This window comes from Lepidochelys kempii, chromosome 1 (genome assembly GCF_965140285.1).
Source record: "Lepidochelys kempii isolate rLepKem1 chromosome 1, rLepKem1.hap1, whole genome shotgun sequence".
Taxonomy (NCBI): domain Eukaryota; kingdom Metazoa; phylum Chordata; order Testudines; family Cheloniidae; genus Lepidochelys; species Lepidochelys kempii.
Window position 1 is genome coordinate 199410826 of NC_136380.1, and position 25157 is coordinate 199435982.

The window sequence follows — 25157 nt, forward strand, 5'->3', positions numbered from 1 at the left end:
TTGTTACTTCTTTATATTAACCAGGAGGATACACTATATCTATACACATTTAAGAAATTATATAGCTTGACATACACTTATTCAGATTATTAATTTTTTACCTGTCTCTCTGCCACTTCCCAGGAAGTGCTTTAACCACTGGGCAAAATGTTTTTAGGTGGGCACCACCACTTTCTCCTCTGGCCCTTTTGTTTGGAAGTAGGCAGGCACCTAACTCATTCCAGCAAGAAGCAATTAAATCACCTAAGCCACCTGAGTCCAGATACTGGGTTCCTATTAATGGATTGCAAGAAGAAATAGTCATCTATGTCCAGGCTGCAGGGAGTTGCCTATCTTCATGAGAGGGACAGGGCTTAGCACATCCTTTTGGTCAGCATCTCCCATTGGCTAGCTTAGGCAACTCGACATCAAGCGTGCAGTCTTCTGTGGATCTCCCCCCATTCATTGTAAAGGGCACCTAGATGCTTAACTCAAACTTTGTAGATCACAGTGTTGTTCCTGTGATTTTCTAGGAGAGTTAAAAGTTAGGTGCTGTGACACTAAGGCCTTGGCTACACTTACAGATGTACAGCGCTGTGAGTTAAACCTGCCTTCGTACAGCTGAGTACGGAAAGCGCTGCAGTCTGTCCACACTGACAGCTGACAGCGCACTGTCATGGCCACGTTTGCAGCATTTGCAGTTGCATTGGGAGCAGTGCATTATGGGTAGCTATCCCAGCATTCAAGTGGCCGAAACGTGCTTTTCCAATGGGGGGAGTGGGGTGGAGTGTGACAGGGAGCGTGGGGTTTTGGGGTGCTGAGTGTGTGTCAGCGAGTTGTCTTCTAAGTACAGACCCCCCTCCCTACCCCGCCTCTCTCTCTCTCTCTCACTCACTGAAAGCAAACAGCAGCTATTTCTTTTTTTCTCATAGGCGAGATAAGCAGCCATTCCCCAAAACGGATCCCAACCCCACCCCCCACCTCTCTCTTCAAGCAAACATTAGCTGTTGGCACTCCAAGGGAGCCCCCCTGCCTGCCTCTCACTCATTCAAAGCAAACAGTAGCTGTGCTTGTTTTTTTGATAAGCAGCCCCCCGAAACGGAGCTTTGAAACGGCTCTTCCGCGTCCAGAGTTCACAACAAAACAAGAGAGGACGCTTCAGTTAAAAGGGTTATGGGGAGTTTCCGGAGGTCAATCAGTGCGTAATAACGTTACTCCCCGTTTACACTGGAGCATCTCAGCCAATGCGCAACAGCTGTTAATCCTCTTGGGGAGGTGGAGTACCAGCAGCGCTGTAGCTGCGGAGACACAACGCTGTACATGCCTCGTCATTGTGGACAGGGAGTGAGGTACAGTTCTCTGGGCAGTTTTATTGCGCTGTAACTCGCAAGGGTAGCCAAGGCCAGAGCATTGTAATACCTAAATCGCTTCATGGATCCCACCATCATCCCAGCAGAAATTAAACTTACAAATAGACATTTGTCTTCCACAGAAGTATACCATACATAACAGCAGCAGCCAGGAAAATCACCAGCAGAATCCGTTTCATGACTGGCAGACCTGAAATGCAATAAGATAAAACACTTTTGTTTTACACTTATTTCCACAAACATATTTTGATGAATGGTGCAAACTGTCATCATCACTATTAACTGCATTTAATTCAGTCAAAATGGTTCCTCAGGCCTTAAAATCTGCAAATAGGGTTACTGGGTCCCTTAAGTTTAGGGATTCAAGAGTTCAGTAACAGCAACTGAATGCTATGTTCCTCTGCATTTATAAACATGAATATTCCACTGTGATAGTATAAACTTATTGATTTGCTTAGTTCAACAAATATACTTTAATGGCATTGAAATAGGCCAGGATATGATCTCAGAAACCTACCGGTCATATTGCTAACTTTTAATTGATACTGCCTTTTTCTTTTTCCCCCATCACGTTTTAATGAAGTCAGGCTTTGATCAATGGAATGTCCAAAGGCATGTTGGGATTGGCTTCTTCGGCCTTCTTAATGATGTCACAGCTGTCCTCAAACTTCCATCAGTTCAGGACAGTGACTGCACTGTGGAGAGAAGAATGCTACTCATTATTTTAAATGGGTAGGAGGAAAACTTAGGTCCAAGTTCAGGAGAGCACTCAAGCACATACTTAATTTGGGAAGAATAGCAGGAAAAGATTAATAAATAAATAAATAAATAAATAGATAGAAGTTAAAGTTTTCACCTAATTTAAGTGGTTTAAGAAAACAATCAAAATTAAAAAGCAGCTGGGCCAGACCAAGGGAAGTGGTGGAAGAGGAAAAGTGACAGTTTCAAATGAACCATCCTTCAAATTACCACACTGCCCTTTCAACAGCTATCAGTATGTCGTCTGCCACTGAACCCTCTGAAAATAGCTGTTTGGCCACAAAACGATGTGGAAATTTGCAAAAGAAAGATGTACTCTTCTATTATTTTCACTTTTCCCTCTACCATGAAAAGTCATTCTTAGTAGGCCGATATTTTGCATATGTGTCCCCCATGCTTTTTACATGTTTTTGAAAAAGAGATTTAATGCTAATGAACCATAATCTAATAGAGATCAGTTACACCAATATACACATAATGGTATATTTCTCAGGTAGCTGAAAGTGCTCTGCCTTTGGCCTTGTAACTCTATGAACATCCTCCTATGGCTTGTTTTAAGCAGCACTAGGCTTGGTTTGTTTTTGTTTTCCTAACAGTTTTAAGACACCTGAATTACATCTCCCTGACTCATAACAAACATAAAAAAGGTGACTGTATGACACTAATGCATTATACTGCTACTTCCTATTGCCATATCCAGATTACTGCAGCATGAAAACACACAGAAAGCTGAATGACAAAAGTATTACAGTACATGTAGGCCTTGAGCCTGAGGGAGGATCCATGCACCTGCTCAGAAATCCATTGAGTTCAAGACCCTTCCTCATGGATCTGATTGCAGGATTGGAGCCACGGTTTGTAATGGCATCCATAGGTAAGGAACTCATGCAATAAACAAATTATATTTCAAAGAAAGGAAGGACATGAGATCACCCCCGACATTGCCTTGCTTTATTGTTTTGAATTGTATTATTAGCCTAGACTGCTCTTTCAACCTCAACCCCTCACATATCACCCTCCCCTAGCATCTCCTCCACACCTTTAACTTAATCCAGACTGCATGCTTTTTGCCACAGTCCAGTCTTCTTCCATTTTAGGGGTACAAAGTGAAACTCTGATTTCCACAAGCCCTTCTCTAAAGCTGCAAGGAAACTATATCCAGCATAGCCTGTTTGTTAGCAATGCTTTATATGAGTACAGAATGTCAGGTATGGGACTCTTTTGCAAGGAAACGAACACAATGATTTGTTAGGTTTCAGAGTAGCAGCCGTGTTAGTCTGTATCCACAAAAAGAAATGGAGTACTTGTGGCACCTTAGAGACTAACAAATTTATTTGAGCACAAGTTTCATGAGCTACAGCTTACTTCATCGGATGCATTCAGTGGAAAATACAGTGAGGAGATTTATATACACACAGAACATGAAAAAATGGGTGTTTATCATGCACACTGTAAGGAGAGTGATCACTTAAGATGAGCTATTACCAGCGGGAGAGCGGGGGGGTGGGGGAGGGAGGAACCTTTTGTAGTGATAATCAAGGTGGGCCATTTCCAGCAGTTGACAAGAACGTCTGAGGAACGGTGGTGGTGGTGATGGGGATAAACATGAGGAAATAGTTTTACTTTGTGTAATGACCCATCCACTCCCAGTCTTTATTCAAGCCTAAGTTAATGGTGTCCAGTTTGCAAATTAATTCCAATTCAGCAGTCTCTCATTGGAGTCTGTTTCTGAAGTTTTTTTGCTGAAGAATTGCGACGTTTAGGTCTGTAATCAAGTGATCAAAGAGATTGAAGCGTTCTCCAACTGGTTTCTAAATGTTATAATTCTTGACGTCTGATTTGTGTCCATTTATTCTTTTACGTAGAGACTGTCCGGTTTGACCAATGTACATGGCAGAGGGGCATTGCTGGCACATGATGGTATATATCACATTGGTAGATGTGCAGGTGAACGAGCCTCTGATAATGTGGCTGATGTGATTAGGCCCTGTGATGGTGTCCCCTGAATAGATATGTGGACAAACTTGGCAACGGGCTTTGTTGCAAGGATAGGTTCCTGGGTTAGTGGTTTCGTTGTGTGGTATGTGGTTGCTGGTGAGTATTTGCTTCAGGTTGGGGGGCTGTCTATAAGCAAGGACTGGCCTGTCTCCCAAGATCTGTGAGAGTGATGGGTCGTCCTTCAGGATAGGTTGTAGATCCTTGATGATGCGTTGGAGAGGTTTTAGTTGGGGGCTGAAGGTGCGGCTAGTGGCGTTCTGTTATTTTCTTTGTTGGGCCTGTCCTGTAGTAGGTGACTTCTGGGTACTCTTCTGGCTCTGTCAATCTGTTTCTTCACTTCAGCAGGTGGGTACTGTAGTTGTAAGAATGCTTGATAGAGATCTTGTAGGTGTTTGTCTCTGTCTGAGGGGTTGGAGCAAATGCAGTTGTATCGTAGAGCTTGGCTGTAGACAATGGATCGTGTGGTGTGGTCTGGATGAAAGCTGGAGGCATGTAGGTAAGCATAGCGGTCAGTAGGTTTCCGGTATCGGGTGGTGTTTATGTGACCATCGCTTATTAGCACTGTAGTGTCCAGGAAGTGGATCTCTTGTGTGGACTGGACCAGGCTGAGGTTGATGGTGGGATGGAAATTGTTGAAATCATGGTGGAATTCCTCAAGGGCTTCTTTCCCATGAGTCCAGATGATGAAGATGTCATTAATGTAGCACAAGTAGAGTAGGGGCATTAGGGGACGAGAGCTGAGGAAGCGTTGTTCTAAGTCAGCCATAAAAATGTTGGCATACTCTGGGACCATGCGGGTACGCATAGCAGTGCCGCTGATTTGAAGGTATACGTTGTCCCCAAATGTGAAATAGTTATGGGTGAGGACAAAGTCACAAAGTTCAGCCACCAGGTTTGCCGTGACATTATCGGGGATACAGCTATCAAAATAGAGACTCTCTGACCCTCCCACCTACACAGCAGAAGATAATGATACATTGGTAAGTAACAAATACTAAGAGCCTGATTCTCCTCCCACTTCAATCAGTGCACATCAGGAGTGAATCAGCTGAAGACAATGGGTCAGATTTCAGCAGTAGCAAATCACTGACTTCACTGATTTCATTGACTTCAGTGGAGCTATGCCAATTTATATCAGCTGAGGATCTGGCCTAGTGGAATCAGAACTGTGTAAAAGCAGTGCAAATGAGAGGCAAATAAGCCCCTAAACGCTTTTGTTAGTACTACTAATGAATTCTAAGTAGAAAAAAAAGTTGAATTCTCAGCTCATAAACTATATTTCAGTTTAGATTTTAAGCATTGGAAAATGTTTATCTATGTTTTTAATAACTACTTTGTATCCCTTTACCCTTGCAAAGAAATTTACTAAACAAAAGAACACAAGTCAGTCATAGTCAAGAGGCATTTTACAAAATGTCACTATTTTCATTTATATAGAAATTCCATATGGAACAGCTATGTTAAAAGACCATCACCAAGGTTGCACAGTGAAGCACTCAGAAGTTAGACAATGCCAGAATTAAAGATTGCTCATGCAACCTTAACCTTGCCCCTTTATGAATTATGCATTATGATACAGTCTTTAATCACATGCTAAAATACCGTTTTTTCCACAGGATGCGAGAAGTTTGTGCGGTGAATTATGCTGTTATCCATAGGATCCTTGCCTCATTTGCTGAAGAAATTAGGTTGCATTTTTAACATTGACAGCATTTACTGGTTTTACTTCCCCAATCAATCAATCAATCAATAAATACACACAAAGCAAACATCAGACATGGACAATTTCAGACCCAAAGGTTTCAAGAAAATAAGCAATTGAAGACAGAGGGTTTTGATGCAAAAAGTGTTAGGCAACCAATGTGTGCTGCCTATATCAGATGAAAGATGTCAAGTTATCTTTGGCTTGGCTTGCATCAAGAGCCACTTCAGTGGGACTCTGAATGGTATGGGCACAATGGTTTGAGCTATGAATGATCAGAAACCAAACTGATAACGATGAAGAAGATTTGGGGACATTCTACCCTCATTTATCCCTAGGTTACTCACCTGGAGCCAATGAGGTGGTATTGACATAACTGAAAGCAGAAGTTGCCCAAGGTAACTTTTTCTTTTAAGGGACTTTAAAAATCCATTGCATAATTCAAGTCCTCCCCCCGAGACTGGTTTGATAAATGGAACCAGAATTAAAAGATGTAACGATCTAGGCTCCAGTGAGTGGGGCATTGCTATTAAGTTACAAGGGAGAACCTACAGGAGCAGGGATCATTTGTATTACATTGAAAACCATGCTATCCTTTCCCAATAGTGGGTTTTATCCACTGAGGACACCAGAGGTATGTAAGCAGACTTGGCTTTGCCCACCACATTTTTAGTTCGTATAACCTTTAATTGTGGCTGCAAACTGGATCAGAGTGAAATACTGTGTATCAGTTTTACCTACCCACTTTCAGAAGACACCATTCCTCCACTAATACGATCCTGCCTTCAGAAATACCAATACACTTCCAAATACCGTATTCAATCAGTTACTAGCCATGTACACACACACACTCCTACCTATAACAAACCATGTTTATCTGCTACATAGAAACAAATGAACATATGTCCAAATATCTCAAAAGCAGGACTAAGACCTGAGCATTTAGAAGTGCTATAAGCTGGAGAACAGGCTATTTGCTAGCTAATGTGAAATTAGTTGATGGTTTCATCCCAGTTTCCTATCAGACAAGTAGCCACAACACACACAAAGGATTAATAATTAATAATTAACAAAAAGGATTAATAATAAAAGAGGCCAAGGATAAAATGGCCCATGATATCTCTAGGCCTGGGGAGTTCAACCTGCCTTGCTCTTCGTGATAGGTGAGTAAGCAGAGGGCTTAAATAGTGCTGTCCAAACTTTCACAAGCACTTCAAAAATACCTACAAGAAAAGGAAAAGAAATGTGATAAGCCAGTGTCAGACATTCTTTGCATTAGTTGTTTACAGTCCTTTGCTGAGTAATTTTCTGTGACTGGATATATGGTTTTGAAGTAAAGAGAGAACCATGGGAATTTCTAATAAGGAGCCTAAATAAACCTTTGCAAATTTACTTTATCTACTACCCAGTGTAAATGTAGGAAAACTAAGCTAGCAGATTCTATTACTATATTTGGAGAGCCTTCCACATATTCAAGTGACAAAGTATCCAGATACCCAAGATTGCTCTATGTCGGCTCTGAACACAAGGGCCTTAGTCTGCTCCCACTGGCTTCAAATACAGACATACTCAGAATAGATCACACACTATACTTAGTAAGGAGGTGTATTTGTAAACAGTGTAGCCACCCTTTTTCCTTGGGATAGGGAACCAGCATCCCTGCTGGGGCTATATTTTCATTTGCAATTAGTCTTTACTCTTCTGTGTCAATAAGTACAGCGCCTGAGGGCAGGGTGCAACAACTTCACACCAATTGTGTGCCCTATCAAGCATTCTCATAATGATAATTTACATGTATGGTGTGGTCACTCCATTGTATAATAAGCGTGTGCAGAAGCAGCTACAAAACCTAAACTGAATAACCATGTGATATGGCCACCCTTTTCCTTCCTCAAGCTTTCCTCTGCTCCCTACTGCCTGTTACCCTTACTCATCACATCATGTCTAAGAAATGATAAACTCTTAGGCCAGTCTACACTACAAACCTGTATGAGTATAACTATGTCACTCAGGAGTGTGAAAAATCCACACCCCTGAGCAACGTAGCTATACCAACCTAACCACTCATGTAGACAGTGCTGTGTCAGTGGAAGGGCTTCTCTCTTCAACATATCTACCACCTCTCAGGTGGATTATCTACACCAGCATTTCTCAAACTGGGGTACTCCAGGGCCCGCGTGAGCCCCGCTGACCAACTCCTCCCCCTCCCTCCCAGAGGCTCCTGCACACTGGGGAACAGCTGTTCAGCAGGGTGCAGCAGGCGCTGGAGGGAGGGGGGAGTGGGGCGCGCTCAGGGGAGGGGGCAGAAAGAGGTGGGGAGGGGGCAGAAGTGGAGCGGGGTGGGAAGAGGGGGTGGGGCCTTGAGAGAAAGGGTGGCGTGGGGTTGGGGCCTAGGGCTGAGTGCGGGGCTTAGAGATCCACGAAAACATTTAAATCAAAATGGGGGTACTTGGGCCGCTAAAGTTTGAGAACCGCTCAACTACACCAATGGGAGAAGCTCTTCTGCCGGTGTAGTCGCATCTTCACTAATGTGCTACAGCTGCACCCGCGCAGTTGTGCCGCTGTTGTGCTGTATGCGAAGACAAGCCTTTAGGGCTCACAGGGGTTTCTTCCTTGTGCCTTCTACCTCATCAGTTCTATGAAGCGGATTTTGGGTGCAATTTAAATAAATAATACCAGTGTTGCAAACTCTCGCAATTTCACGGCGAGTCTTGTGATATTTGGTGTTTTGCTTCAAATCCTAGCTGCAGCAATTAAGAGATTGCATGAGAATCTCAGCTTTCTTTAAAACAAAGTAAGCTTCCAGCCCTCATAGTTGTGGAGAAAAGCTGAAAATGTGGAGTGAGTGCACCCTAAAAGTTCAAAAGCCAGTTGCAAAAAACAAAACCAAACTTTTTCGTTGTTGCTGTTTTTTAATCTCATGGATATTTAAGCCAATCTGGTAATTGGGGGTGGGGGGGGCACAACTCATGATTTTTGACTGCTTGAGGTAGCAATACTGTAATACAAAACTTTATATTGTTTTCCTGTAGTTGGCGCCGCAGTACATTTCCTGTGGGCCTTCTGCTCATTAAGATAAACACAGGCAGTGCTAATTCCAGAACTTAATGTTTAAAAAGAACTTCATAAACTGCCAAAACACATACCCAGTAGAGTAGGTTTAAAGAATATATTTATACTGCTCAGTTAGTGCATTGCATTAATTCTGACCTTTTCTATTGTTTACTATCTGTTCCAAAATATCATTGCATAGTTTGATATCTCTGCTCTTTTTCAGGAAGGAAATACTGTCATGGGCATTACACAAAAGAGTTGTGGTAGGGCCTTAGCTTGCTAATCTTATTTTATTATATTTACCTAGTCCTGAACTCTCTTCCCCTTTTTTGCCATTTTCCCTTGCTTTCAGTGCCATTCTGACATCGATTTAGCAAGAGACAGAGCGTTCTTTTTAAAAAAAAATATATATATGTTTAAATGAGGCTGGGAAATGAATTGAATATCATCATGAACCATTTCTGAATTAACACTCCATTTCCTGGGTTTGGGACTAGGACAATGTTTTGTTCTCCAGCTGTGCATGGTCAGTTCAATAGTGTCTTAGTTCAACTTACTTACATAATATTTCTAAATGGGCAAGTCGTTCTAAATCTGCTTCAAAGATTTCCACACTAAGCCACGACTGCCCGCATTGAGAGTCTACTGTGAAAATGGGATCGTTGGTTTCCTGCTGGTGTGTTGCAACAAAAGTGCTCCTATTACAAGTTAAAAAAAAAAAAAAAAAAAAAGTTTCCCCTATGTTAGATTCACTGATCTGGACAGAATTTATAACGTATGGGTATTCCTGTCCAATCCATCTGAATGATAGGGGAAGAGATGGTTTTGTTTGTTTGCTTTGCAGAAGCTGAAACCTCCTCTTGCTGGCACACTACTGGATGAGCCATGCACTCCCACAGACACTGCCTCCATTGAAAACAGTATGTATTTCCCCACAGCGAGTGAGCTTTCTGTAGGGGATTTTTTCCACGTAGTTCTCCAGGAACAGAACATAGTGCTTCAGAAGCAGGGAGGAGGGGGGCTGGAATTTCCTTCGCAACAGGTATTTTCCCCAGTACTTATTCTCCACCAGTGGTGTTCAGCAGGGAAGGTGGTAGATGACAAGACTGACATCTTGTTGTTCTGTATTTCACCTGCTATTGCAGCCAGCAGTTTAGCTGTGCATTGCTGCACAGTACATTGGGGGCACTCAGAAGGGTCAGTAAGTTGTTTTTAGTATCTGAAGGCTGGCCTGCCTTTATTTCAGGATCAGGTTGGTATCACATTAGGGACTGCAACAGTATAGTGTTTATAGAGCAGGGGCAGGCAAACTTTTTGGCCTGAGGGCCACATCGGGTTTCCAAAATTGTATGGAGGGCCCGTCAAGGGAGGCTGTGCCTCCCCAAACAGCCAGACGTGGCCCGGCCCCCACCCCCATCTGACCCCCCCCTGCTTTTCCCTCCCAACAGCTCCCCCGGGACCCCTGCCCCATCCACCCCTCCATGTCCCCTGACCACCCACAGACCCCCCCACCGCCCCATCCAATCTCTCCTCTCATTCCTGACTCCTCCCTCTCCCCCCAACTCAGGTCCTCTGCCCCATCCAACCAGCCCTTCTCCCTGTCCCCTGACTGCCCCTGGAACCCCTGCCCCTGACTGTCCCCCACCACCCCATCCAACCCCCCCTCTCCTTCCTAACTGCCCCCCCAGGACCCCTGCCCCCATAAAATCCCCATTCCTCATCCTCTGACTGCCCTGACCCCTATCCACGCCCCCATCCCCCAAACTCCCCTGCCCCCTATCCTACCCAACCCCCGCTCCCTGTGCTGTCTGGAGCACTGGTGGCTGGCGGCGCTGGAGCCAGCCACACCACCGTACAGCTCAGAGCACCGGGTCAGGCCGGGCTCTGCAGCTGCGCTGCCCCAGGAGCTCACAGTGCCCAGAGCATTGTGCCGGCGGCACAGTGAGCTGAGGCTACGGGGGACGGAGAACAGCAGGGGAAGGGCTGGGGGCGAGCCTCCCAAGCCAGGCGCTCAGAGGCCGGGCAGGAGGGTCCCGCGGGCTGGATGTGGCCCATGGGCCATAGTTTGCCCCCCTCTGTTATATAGAGCCAACACAACCATTCTGCTCCCTATCAGCACAGCCTGCCAGCCGGCTCAGATAAGGGAAAGCAAAGCACCTCCAACTGGGCCCTGCACAGACAAACACCATCATGGTTTCATTTTGTCCCAAGGCTTTAGGGAGACTTCTGCATTAGCACCTGTTTTACACATATTTGCACTTCCCTACTCCACGCTGCTTCTGAGGCCAGTAACTCACCCCAGACTGGTATATCCTTGGGCTCAAAGCACCTTGTGAAGAATGCAAGGCTAAGTGGAAATGTATTCTAACCCTTCTTCTCACCCTCAACCTGCCTTCATTTTCATAAGCAACGTGATTTTCTGAATAAGAAATTTAGCTGGTGTCTGGCACCCAGCAAGTAGTCACCATGGCTGGCTCAGTTTGTGTCATAGGCAGAGTACAGAGTCTTAACACTAGCACCTTCTCATCTTAGAAGACCCTCTCCCTCCTTGGCCCATCAACACCTTTAAAGAAAACAAACCACGCTTGTCCCTAATCAAATCAGGGATGGTTTAACACTTTGTCATTTCATGCAAGATCAGTGGTTAAATGGGCTGCTTGTCTGTTGGCACCCCTCTCTTCTGAGATAGAAAAGCAAAAACAAGAGAACTGATACGGAACACTTTGCACCGTATTGTTTCCTGGATTGTGCATCTTTACTCACAGCCACAGGAATTGAGTGAAGAAAACCCATACAACCAACTGGCCCCAACCTACATATTCACAACGTGCCACAGTTTTGTTCCACCCTAAGCTCCTAAATAATTACCTCTAGGGCAAGACACAAAGTCCATCCCAGCAGATCAGGCACCCTTCCAACTCTCAGGTCATGTCTACACTACACAATTAAGTCAACCTAACATAGGAATTATTGTGGTTTTTCATAGCCACACGACCCTCCTTCTGTCAGTGGTGCACATCCTCACCAAGAGCACTTGCACCGACTTAAGGCGGGGTGCGGGGGAGGCCTGAGAGCCCAGATGGCAGTTGGGCTCCAGCTGGGAGCTCTGCCGGGAGCCCACAGCCCAGGCTCTCAGTGCCCGGCTGTGAGGCTTAAGCAGTCATCAATGCTGGGGCTCACAGCTGGAACACCCCCACCCCCTATTTGAAAACGGGCACCCTACAAGTAAAAGTAGTGTCTATACAGACACTGCTTTGCCTGAACTACATAGACCTAAGCCTTACGCCACTCATCCAGTTAGATTTACTAGGTCAGCGTAGCGGGAGAGTTACAGCGGGGGGAAGAACTCGGTAGCGTGTATGCTTACATAGTTAGATCGACATAAGTTGCCTTACGTTGACTTAACTTTGCAGTCGAGACACGCCCTCAGTCTTGCTCCAAAATCATGGTGGGGAAAAAAACAGCCACCTCCTCTCAACCCACTCAACCTTGGAGGTCTCCTATATCAACAAAGTTCTCATCCTCTCCCAATTTACCATCTTTGACTCTTACATGTAGGCGAGAGAAGCCAGTCAACACAATCCATCCCCTCTTCCACGGGCGTGCAAAAGCCCTGGAGTACTGCCATTGGGTGCATTCAGCAACAGAGCTACAGGAGGACTGTGCAGCTTGTCTTGTTCCCTTTGCAGCTTCCTTGCCTTGCTCAGAATCTCTTGTTCCCTTTGCAGCTTCCTTGCCTTGCTCAGAATCTCTTGTTCCCTTTGCAGCTTCCTTGCCTTGCTCGGAATCTCTTGTTCCTTCCCTGTCTATCTAGGATCTACTGCTACCACCCCCCAATTCATGTTGCTTCCCCTCTAGCTGAATTTGGTGACGTACTACAGCCCAGCAGCTTTTGCATTTGCAAGTTAGCTGGGGGGCAACAGACACAGATTGGGTGGCACCTGGTCACAGACAAGGAAGCTAGAGGTACCCCCCCCACACACACACACACAGTATCCTGCATAACATGCTCAAAGACAGAGAGATTTCCCAGCGCTCTAAAAAAAACCACCTCCACAAGAGGCGTAGCTTCCAGTGCTGGGGCACTGTTTACACTGGCGCTTTACTGCGCTGAAACTTGCTAAGCTCAGAGGGGTGTTTTTTCACCCCCCTGAGCGAGAAAGTTGCAGCGCTGTAAAGTGCCAGTGTAGACAAGCCCTCAAACTAGCATGGGTCTGACTACCTGAGCTGCAAGCACACCCCCCGAATACACAACCAGAAGGTGCAACTGATTAGCAACAGATCAGTGTGATTTCACTGGGTAAACTCAGCCCTGGTCTACACTAGGACTTTAGGTCGAATTTAGCAGCATTAAATCGATGTAAACCTGCACCCGTCCATACGATGAAGCCCTTTATTTCAACTTAAAGGGCTCTTAAAATCGATTTCCTTACTCCACCCCGACAAGTGGATTAGCGCTTAAATCGGCCTTGCCGGCTCGAATTTGGGGTACTGTGGACACAATTCGATGGTATTGGCCTCCGGGAGCTATCCCAGAGTGCTCCATTGTGACCGCTCTGGACAGCACTCTCAGCTCAGATGCACTGGCCAGGTAGACAGGAAAAGAACCACAAACTTTTTAATCTCATTTCCTGTTTGGCCAGAGTGGCAAGCTGCAGGTGACCATGCAGAGCTCATCAGCAGAGGTGACCATGATAGAGCCCCAGATTCGCAAAAGAGCTCCAGCATGGACCGAACGGGAGGTACAGGATCTGATCGCTGTGTGGGGAGAGGAATCCGTGCTATCAGAACTCCGTTCCAGTTTTCGAAATGCCAAAACCTTTGTCAAAATCTCCCAGAGCATGAAGGGCAGAGGCCATAACAGGGACCCGAAGCAGTGCCGCGTGAAACTGAAGGAGCTGAGGCAAGCCTACCAGAAAACCAGAGAGGTGAACGGCCGCTCCAGGTCAGAGCCCCAAACATGCCGCTTCTATGATGAGCTGCATGCCATTTTAGGGGGTTCAGCCACCACTACCCCAGCCGTGTTGTTTGACTCCTTCAATGGAGATGGAGGCAATACGGAAGCAGGTTTTGGGGACAAAGAAGATGATGAGGAGGAGGAGGTTGTAGATAGCTCACAGCAAGCAAGCGGAGAAACCGGTTTTCCCGACAACCAGGAACTGTTTCTCACCCTGGACCTGGAGCCAGTACCCCCCGAACCCACCCAAGGCTGCCTCCTGGACCCAGCAGGCGGAGAAGGGACCTCTGGTGAGTGTACCTTTTAAAATACTATACATGGTTTAAAAGCAAGCATGTGAAAGGATTAATTTGCCCTGGCATTCGCGGTTCTCCTAGATGTACTCCCAAAGCCTTTGCAAAAGGTTTCTGGGGAGGGCAGCCTTATTGCGTCCTTCATGCTAGGACACTTTACCACTCCAGGCCAGTAACACGTATTCGGGAATCACTGTAGAACAAAGCATTGCAGTGTATGTTTGCTGGCATTCAAACAACATCCGTTCTTTATCTCTCCGTTATCCTCAGGAGAGTGAGATATAATTGATGGTCACCTGGTTGAAATAGAGTGCTTTTCTTCAGGGGACACTCAGAGGAGCCCATTCCTGCTGGGCTGTTTGCCTGTGGCTAAACAGAAATGTTCCCCGCTGTTAGCCACAGGGAGGGGGGGAAGGTTGAGGGGGTAGCCACGCGGTGGGGGGGAGGCAAAATGCGACCTTGTAACGAAAGCACATGTGCTATGTATGTAATGTTAACAGCAAGGTTTACCCTGAAAGAGTGTAGCCACTGTTTTATAAAATGTGTCTTTTTAAATACCGCTGTCCCTTTTTTTTCCTCCACCAGCTGCATGTGTTTCAATGATCACAGGATCTTCTCCTTCCCAGAGGCTAGTGAAGCTTAGAAAGAAAAAAAAAAAAAACGCACTCGCGATGAAATGTTCTCCGAGCTCATGCTGTCCTCCCACACTGACAGAGCACAGATGAATGCGTGGAGGCAAATAATGTCAGAGTGCAGGAAAGCACAAAATGACTGGGAGGAGAGGTGGGGGGCTGAAGAGAGTAAGTGGCAGGCTGAAGACAGGGCTGAAGCTCAAATGTGCCGGAGCGTGATGAGAGGAGGCAGGATTCAATGCTGAGGCTGCTGGAGGATCAAACCAGTATGCTCCAGTGTATGGTTGAGCTGCAGCAAAGGCAGCTGGAGCACAGACTGCCACTACAGCCCCTGTGTAACCAACCGCCCTCCTCCCCAAGTTCCATAGCCTCCACACCCAGATGCCCAAGAAAGCGGTGGGGGGGCCTCCGGCCAACCAGTCACTCCACCACAGAGGATTGCCCAAAAAAAAGAAGGCTGGCATTCAATAAATTTTAAAGTTGTAAACTTTTAAAGTGCTGTGCTTAAAGTGCTGTGCAGCATTTTCCTTCCCTCCTCCACCACCCCTCCTGGGCTACCTTGGTAGTCATCCCCCTATTTGTGTGATGAATGAATAAAGAATGCATGAATGTGAAGCAACGACTATGTTTGGTGCTCCGGTGCCAAGATAGGGATATGGGTTCCGTCTATGGCCCCACCACAGTTAGGGAATCCCATTGCAGCAAAGCCATCCACTATGACCTGCACATTTCCCAGGGTCACTACCCTTGATATCAGCAGATCTTTGATTGTGTTGGCTACTTGCATCACAGCAGCCCCCACAGTAGATTTGCCCACTCCAAATTGATTCCCAACTGACCGGTAGCTGTCTGGGGTTGCAAGCTTCCACAGGGCTATCGCCACTCGCTTCTCAACTGTGAGGGCTGCTCTCATCTTGGTATTCATGCACTTCAGGGCAGAGGAAAGCAAGTCACAAAGTTCCATGAAAGTGCCCTTACGCATGCAAAAGTTTCGCAGCCACTGGGAATCGTCCCAGACCTGCAACACTATGCGGTCCCACCAGTCTGTGCTTGTTTCCCGAGCCCAGAATCGGCGTTCCACAGCATGAACCTGCCCCATTAGCACCATGATGCATGCATTGGCAGGGCCCATGCTTTCAGAGAAATCTGTGTCCATGTCCTGATCACTCACGTGACCGCGCTGACGTCACCTCCTCGCCCGGTATCGCTTTGCCAGGTTCTGGTGCTGCATATACTGCTGGATGATGCGTGTGGTGTTTAATGTGCTCCTAATTGCCAAAGTGAGCTGAGCGGCCTCCATGCCTGCCTTGGTATGGCGTCCTCACAGAAAAAAGGCGCGGAACGATTGTCTGCCGTTGCTCTGATGGAGGGAGGGGCGACTGATGACACGGCTTACAGGGTTGGCTTCAGGGAGCTAAAATCAACAAAGGGGGTGTCTTTACATCAAGGAGTATTTCAGGCAGGACTTCACGGAGGGTTCCAATAAGAAATGGTGCACCTAAGTTATTGTTCTTATTGGAACAAGGAGGTTAGCCTGGCCTCTGATTGATACATGGCTAGATTTACCTCGCTGCACCTTCTCTGTGAGTGACTGCAGTGTGACCTAGAGGAATGAGTCCCCTAGACAGGGGAGGAGGCAAATGAGTACAAAACAAATCTGGTCTATTTCTTGTTTTGATCCACTCCATCTATCTTTTACATCTTTGGCTGGCAGCAGATGGTGCAGAAGGACTGCATGCCATCCACATCTCATGGCTGCTCGGCAGAAGATGGTACAGTACGACTGCTAGCCATCCTCATCTCATGGCTGCTCGGCAGAAGATGGTACAATACGACTGCTAGCCATCCTCATCTCTTGCCTGCCCGGCAGAAGATGGTACAGTACGACTGCTAGCAATCCGTATCGCCTGCCTGCTCACCATAAGACGGTTCAATAGGACTGACTGCAGGACTCAAGAGAATGACCTGGTCAAGTCACTCCAAATTTAGTCCCTGCGCCCATGTCTGTCCAGGCGCTCCCAGCCGACGTGGCCAGGAGCACCTCGGACACGACGAGGACGGCTACCAGTCGTACTGCACCGTCTGCTGCCAGAAGGCAATGGGTTGCTGCTACTGTGTAGCAAAGCTGTACCGCGTCTGCCAGCACCCAGGAGACATAGGGTGACGGTTACCTGAGCGGGCTCCATGCTTGCCGTGGTATGGCATCTGCACAGGTAACTCAGGAAAAAAAGGCGCAAAACGATTGTCTGTCCTTGCTTTCACGGAGGGAGGGAGGGAACGGGGGCCTGACGATATGTACCCAGAACCACCCGCGACAATGTTTTAGCCCCATCAGGCATTGGGATCTCAACCCAGAATTCCAATGGGCAGCGAAGACTGCGGGAACTATGGGATAGCTATCCACAGTGCAACGCTCCGGAAGTCGACTCTAGCCTCGGTACTGTGGAAGCACTCCGCCGAGTTAATGCACTTAGTGCACTTAGAGCATTTTCTGTGGGGACACACACACTCTAATATATAAAACCGATTTCTAAAAAACCGACTTCTATCAATTCGACCTTATTCCGTAGTGTAGACATAACCTGAGCGAAATGCAAAAAAGTAAAATCAACAGTTTAAGTGCTGAAAAGTAAATTAGATACCTAGTTCTTTCAGTTCTTAATAACTATGGCAAAATATTCCTGTGTTCCTAAAATCAGTTACTTAAATAAATACTCTTTGGGGCATGGACCTTCATTCTGTTCTGTGTTTGTACAGAGCCTAGTACAATGGTGCATGGCTGCGGCTCACAGGTTCTGCTGCAACACAAATAACAATAAGTACCTTGGTTTTGCAGCGGTGCTGATCACCTGCTTTTCCCATTGAATTCTGAGGCAGTTTTGTGGTTCTCAGGCTGCTTATTTAAAAGGATAAAAATTTGGCATAAAATACCACAAATAATACGGGTAACGCTTTTCATTCCTCATATTTTTTTCCTTAACCTCACAGTAGCACTTTAACTTCTGTGGGTGGTATTTATTTTCAGACTAGTATCATAGCATTTCCCTCTCCCCCCCAAAAAATAATGTTCAAGGGGTGGCAATACCACTATAGTTACGGTTAATTCTATATTTCTGTTCAACAGTCAATTATTCTAAGTGATCTAAAATCCACATGCTGACTTGCATTGTCTTGACATTTGCTGTGGCTCATAGGAATCCAGGATAGGGTTAGTGGTCCAAATTTGAGGTCATTTGAGCGAAGGGTTCCCAAGTTACCGTTCCCCTAAAAATATTATGGTACATCAAAATATTACCACGGTCTGTGTGCACGCGTGTAGCACCTAGGACTCAAACCAGGGCTCTGATCTTCCCCAAACTGGTATCACCCATTCAGGATTGATCTCATCTAGTACCTAGCACTCACTGTCCCCATGAGGAAGTGGCCTGTTAACACTCCTCCAGTCATAAGGAGGAAAGGAAGGGGGACTAAGGCAAAAGCAGCGGAGGGGGTTGGTAGTGAGTGACAGATTGTTGTAATAAGCCATAAATCCAGTGTCTCTATTCAGTGCCTGATTTTTAGCATCTAGCAAAATTATGAATTTAAGCTCCGCGACTCATCTTTTGAAGGCATTGTGCAGGTTTCCTTTGAGGAGGAGGACCGAGGGGTCAGACAAAGAGTGATCACTTTGTGAAAAGGGTTCACTGACAGGTGATAGGGTGTTTTTGTCTTTTATCATTTTTCTGCGTGAGTTCACTCGAGGGTGTAATGAGATTGTCTGGTTTCAACCACACATTAAATGAAATGCCACAACAGCAACTATGTGGGTGAAATCAGAAAATCACTATACTCTTGAAGGAACTCACACAGAAAAATGTCTCTTAACCACACCCAGAAATGTTTACAAGTAGGCAGCTTATGCCACGCTGTTGTTTCACTTCCTGCTTGTTTTTCCAATGGTTGGATATTCTAAACCAACATATTCATACCATAAACATCCCAATAACCAGCTCATATAAGTTATGTCTACACTACAGCTGCTTCAGCAACAAAACACTTACCGCAAGACTCCAGCCAAGCTACAAAGCTGGTTTTAGCCAATGCTGTCAGCCAGCACATTAAAAGGACTATAAACAGTTAAAAAAGGACGGACTCTGGTCAGAGATGAGGTAGTTGCTGCTGAGAAGTTGTTCAGACTGACACAAAGACACCCACTGGGCGTCTGAGGAAGTTAGACCTTCCGGAGTTTCCGTCAGGGAGATGGACAATAGCCATGTGTACAATTTTTGTGGTGTTAAAATCCTTTTTCTCTAGTGTTATGCTTTATATCCCTACTGTTGTTATAATTAAACAATACAGTACATGGTTAAGACTACTGTCTGATCACTGCATTCGCTGATGGCTCATACCCCAAGGCAGTGCTAGGCAAAGGCGGCACGCAAGCTGATTTTCAGTGGCACTCACATTGCCCAGTCCTGACCACCAGTCCGGGGGGGCTCTGCATTTTAAATGAAGCTCCTTAAACATTTTAAAAACCTTATTTACTTTACATACAACAATAGTTTAGTTATATATTATCGACCTTTAGAAAGAGACCTTCTAAAAAATGTTAAAATGTATTACTGGCACTCAAAACCTTAACTTAGAGTGAAAAAATGAAGACTCAGTACACCATTTCTGAAAGGTTGCCGACCCCTGCCCCAAGGAGGCACTAGCAGACTACCCTTGGGGCTGGCTTCTGTGAAGGGGTACAAGAGTGGAGAGTAAGCATATTTGCATCCTTCTCACCCACCCACCCCTTTTTGCACCTGCACTAGGACCATCCATTTATAGCATTTAAATCAACACCATACAAAGTAAAACAACAACTCAGCTGGAGTACTGCATTCAGTTCCAGGCACTTCACTTTAGAAAAGATGTGGACAAACAAGAGAGAGTGTCCAGAGGAGAGCAACAAACAAGATAAAAGGTTTAGAAAACCTGACCTCTGAGGAAAGGTTAAACAAACTGCGCACGTTTAGTCTTGAAAAAGGAAGACAGAGGAGGGGACCCTTATAACAGTCTTCAAATACGTTAAGGGGGGTTATAAAGAGAACAGGGATCAATTGTTCTCCATGTCCACTGAAGGTCGGACAAGGAACAATGGGCTTAATCTGCAGCCAGGAAGATTTATGTTAGATATTAGGAAAAACTTTCTGATAAGTGTTAGTTAAGCTCTGGAACAGGCTTCCAAAGGAGGCTGTGGAATCTCCATCACTGGACAGTTTTAAGAACAAACACCTAGGGATGGCCTAGGTTTACTTGATCCTACCTCAGCAGAGCAAGCTGTACTAGATGACCTCTCTCAAGGTCCCTGGCAGCCCTATATATCCTCACTGCATTTTCCACTTTTATGCATCCGACGAAGCTAGCTGTAGCTCACGAAAGCTTATGCTCAAATAAATTGGTTAGTCTCTGAGGTGCCACAAGTACTCCTTTTCTTTTTGCGAATACAGGCTAACACGGCTGCTACTCTGAAACCTATACTTCTATGACTCGTGCTTCGCTAAATGTTGTAAAACAAACAAAAAAACAAACCACCAAGCTACTTACGGCATGCTCTACTGGAATCTTAGCTGTCGACTGAGAGCCTGATTTTTCAGAGATGCTGGGCACCTGAATCTCCATTTACTTCAACTAGAATTGTGGGTATTTTAGCAATTCTAAAATTCAGGTCAAACTGACATGTATGCATGTAAAATCTCAATCACAATACTGTGTTACTATAAGCTTTTTTCCACGCTGCCATACCATAGATTATCCTCTAAATGTTCAGTTTTAACCAGATCAAGCTATGTTTTCATTTATAAATTGCACATGATATAAAAGACACACTGAGAATTCACAATATAAACCCAGACAATTATGACTTCTCCTCAGCCATGTGTTAGGGCTCCCCCAATCCAACTGCTCCCTCTCTAACTCCTCTTCTAAAAAACCTTGGCAAATTAACAGGCCTTACTGCTTACTCTGAAGGTCAACAGGGTTTGAGTCAATTTAACTTGTTTCCCCATAAGTCTTGGCATGCAGCAGTAACATTGGACTGAGGCTTTCTTCTCGAATGTAAAAAATAAACAGAACACATGACAATAACTAACGAGACATGCTGTGCAATGTTTGAGAAAGCAGGAAGCAATTAATAGCAGGGCTGTTGATTAATCACAGTTAACTCACACGATTAACTCAAAAAATGATTAAAGAAATAGTATTTTTCAAGTCACTTCATACAAGTACAGTAGTGCAATCTCTATCATGAAAGTATAACTTACAAATGTAGATTCTTTTTCTTACATAACTGCATTCAAAACAAAACAATGTAAAACTTTAGAGCCTACAAAAGTCCACTCAGTCCTACTTCTTGTTCAGCCAATAGCTAAGACAAACAAGTTTGTTTACATTTATGGGAGATACGGCTGCCTGCTTCTTATTTACAATGTCACCTGAAAGTGAGAACAGGCATTCACATGGCACTTTTGTAGCCGGTGTTGCAAGGCATTTACGTCCCAGAGATGCTAAACATTTGTATGCCCCTTCATGCTTTGGCCACCATACCAGAGGGCATGCTTCCATGCTGATGATGCTTGTTTAAAAAAAAAAATGCATTAATTAAATTTGTGACTGAACTCCTTGGGGAGAATTGTATGTCTCTTGTTCTATTTTATCCACATTCTGCCATATATTTCATGTTATAACAGTCTCGGATGATGACCCAGCACGTGTTTGTTTTCAGAACACTTTCACAGCAGATTTGACAAAATGCAAAGAAGGTACCAATGTGAGATTTCTAAAAATTGCTACAGCACTCAACCCAAGGTTTAAGAATCTGAAGTGCCTTCCAAAATCTGAGAGGGCTGAGGTGTGGAGCATGCTTCCAGATGTCTTAAAAGAGGAACACTCAGATGTGGAAACTACAGAACCCGAACCATCAAAAAAGAAAATAAGCCTTCTGCTGGTGGGATCTGACTCAGATGATGAAAATGAACGTGTGTCGGCCCATTCTGCTTTGTATCATTATCGAGCAGAACCTGTCATCAGCATGGATGCATGTCCCCTGGAATGGTGGTTGAACCATTAAGGGACATATAAATCTTTAGCGCATCTGGCACGTAAATGTCTTGCGATACCAGCTACAACACTGCCATGTGAATGCCTGTTCTCACTTTCAGGTGACATTGCAAACAAGAAGTGGGCAGCACTATCTCCTGCAAATTGTAACCACACTTGTTTGTCTGAGCTGAAGTAGGAGTGAGAGGACTTGTAGGCAATAAAGTAATATATTGTTTTATTTTTGAATCCAGTTTTTCTCAACCTAATTCTACATTTGTAAGTTCAACTTTCATAATAAAGAGATTGCACTACAGTACTTGTATTAGGTGAACTGAAAAATATTATTTTTTGTTTTTTACAGTGCAAATATTTGTAATCAAAAATAAAGTGAGCACTGTACACTTTGTATTCAGTGTTGTAACTGAAATCAATATATTTGAAAATGTAGAAAACATCCAAAAATATTTAAATAAATGTTATTCTATTATTGTTTAACAGTGCGATTAATTGCGATTAATTTTTTTAATCGCTTGACAGGCCTAATTAATAGCCTTATACACATCTCGGCAGCGGATTACGCCTTCATGCACACTTCATTACTCTCTGACAAAGGGTCTGCTATCTGCAGTTCTGAAGAAAGAAAACATTCTAAAGGAAGGCACGTAGCAGAATCATTGTTTTCTATTCACATGGTTTGACACAGCCCAGAGTGTCAGGATCAAATAAACAACCCTTCACCATCCCAAAGAAAAACCCCTCCAAAGTCTAAAGCCCAGCTGAAACCAGTCAAGTTTTGCCCAGCTTTGGGTCAAAATTCATGCAAACCCACTCAATTTCTACCAGAAACCACAAATCTACCAGAGTTAATTCAGAAAGTTCCCAATAAAACCACAAACCCAGGGAGTTTTCCCTGATTACATGTGGGAATGTTTCCCAAAGCCCTAGCTCGTCTCATTTTAAAAGAGGACACTGGCTTTTCCTTTTAATAATGAAGCGGAGATTTTCAGGACTGACTAGGAAATTTAGCCACACAGCTCCCACTGATTTTAATGGGAGCTGCGGATTTAGCCTCAGTTCCCATTAATAGTATGGGGGAGTATATGTGGCTAAATCCCCTAGTTTCTTGTGAAAAACTCAGTCTAAATCCATAATAAATTGCATTTAAAATTGAAGAACAAAAAGAAAAGAAATTTGAATGCAAAATCAGGGACAAGAGGTGTGGCAATTTTGATTTAAAATATAAGTTGAGCTAAGTATTATTATTATTAATTATTTGTGATACCCTAGTGTCTAGGAGGAGAAGTCACAGACCAGGACCCCATGGTGCTAAAGGCTTAACTCTACCAGGAGTTAAATATGGCTCAGCTGCAGCAGTGGTAAATCTGGAATAACTCCATGTAGATATTCCTTCTCTCAATCATACCAGCACAAACCCAGAGTAATTCCATTGACTCAGTGGAGCTACTCCAGATTTTCACTGGTGTGAAAGAAAAAAGAATTTGGCCCTGAATATAATCATTACTGTTTATTATACTTCTTTTGTAGTAACACCCGAAGGCCTGAATCAGAGCCAGGGTTCTATTATGCTAGGGCAGTGGTTCTCAAACTTTTGTACTGGTGACCCCTTTCACATAGCAAGCCTCCATGTGCAACCCCCATTATAAATTAAAAACACTTGTTTGTTTCTTTAACACCATTATAAATGCCGGAGGCAAAACAGTGCTTGGGATGGAGGCTGATAGCTCGCGACCCCCCGTGTAATAACCTCAGGACCCCCTGAGGGGTCCCGACCCCCCAGTTTGAGAACCCCTGTGCTAGGGCATAGTAAAAACATATATGAAGCCATGGCTACTATGGCTAGGCTTGGAGGAATTAGATTTGTATTGGTAACCGTCAGTAAACATCAATTTCACCACACACCCACACCCACCCTCCAAAAAATATTTCCATCAATGACAACTGAAGTTTACAAATAGGGCAAAGAAAGAAAAATGCTGCTTAAGAACCTATTGGAGTTTGATTTAAGGATATTTAATTTGTATATTTTGACATGCAATGTTGACAATTTGTGTTTTAATGATTGTAAAGCTTTAACTTTTTGAATCTCAGTGTCTCCTGTCATTAAATAATAAGTCTGACCCCGTCCATTGTCTGACCTGCCCCCATAATTTCCTTCAACTGTGAAGATTTGAATAGACAAAAATCTGAAAAAAAAAATGCTTAAAAATAAACATTAATATTATCCATTGAAAGTTTATATAAAATTCTGCCAAGCACTCTGGAGAACATACAGTCTAAGTATATACAGGGACATCTTTCATGTTCTTTGGAATTGGTTGGACTAGACGTGTTCAACCAGGGAGAATGCACCAAGGAAACAATACATTTGGCATACAGAGAGTTGGTATTTAGGAAATTTTCTTTTAAGTTAGCACTAAAGGAAAAGGGATCCTAACTAAAAACAATGCTACACAGGGAATAAGGTCACGGAAGTCAACAGTTCCGGGAATAGTGGCAAAGTTCTGCTTGTGACTGCTATTTGAGTTCTAAATGCCATTTAAGTTAAAGAAAGAAACCACTCAGTTCTTTCCCGCATGAGGAAATCCACATCCTAACTGCATACAATGCCCTTCTCTTATTTTAAAACTACTTCTTGATGTGGGGCTGGATAGTTCATGAAGCTTACAATAGAATATAGGACTCCAGAGTGGCAAATTTACTTGGTGGAGAGTGCTGAATTCCATTTTTAGTTCTGGTCTACAATCCAGGACATAAATGTAGGACTTCATAGTCTCTTCATCCACAACATTGCCCAGTAATGTCAATAGGAGGTTTACACAAAGATGGAGGCTAGAACCTGGCCTTAATGCAGTAACTAAACTTTTATTTACTATTATTTATTTAGTACTTTATTGTCACATTCAATATCAAGGAGTGGAAGAATATGACACACCATGCCCCTCACTCCCCCAACTTTGGATCACTGCTATTTGTGCCCTTTGTTTCTCTTCTTTCCCCTTCCTCAATTTCTCTCCCTCTTCCTTGTCTTTACACCTTTCCTTTGTTCTTCCTTCTAAGTTTCCTTCCCTGCAGCAATACCCAAAGTCTACCTCTTGGGCTTCTCTTCAACCATTTTCCTATTCCATCCACTAAAGGATCAGCAACACCATAGTCATTGTTGACATTAAAATATCATTGTGGTTGATACTCCAGAGCGGTTACAAGGAAACTGCAGAGTTCACGCCTTTCTGAGCCATTGTTTCAGCCTGTCTCCATGCTCCCGGAGGTAACATTGCATCAGTTTACCCCTGGTTCATGTTTAGAAGTTTTTTTGCAATCACAAGGGCT

At 44.4% G+C, this 25157-nt stretch overlaps 1 protein-coding gene across 7 annotated transcripts in view; it reads right to left on the reverse strand.

Moving 5' to 3' along the window:
- ST3GAL6 (ST3 beta-galactoside alpha-2,3-sialyltransferase 6) overlaps window positions 1-25157 on the reverse strand; it is a 177970-nt gene that overhangs the window by 52633 nt on the left and 100180 nt on the right. For all 7 annotated transcript variants that reach the window (XR_012154502.2, XR_012154504.2, XM_073307840.2 and 4 more), the window contains 2 exons: window positions 1867-2044; window positions 1449-1539 (listed from right to left, as the gene is read on the reverse strand). Coding sequence is in view for 5 of the 7 variants with exons in the window: in XM_073307840.2 (XP_073163941.1) it covers window positions 1449-1539; window positions 1867-1873 (98 nt within the window). In the remaining 2 variants the exon portion in view is untranslated. The remainder of the gene's footprint in view (window positions 1-1448; window positions 1540-1866; window positions 2045-25157) is intronic.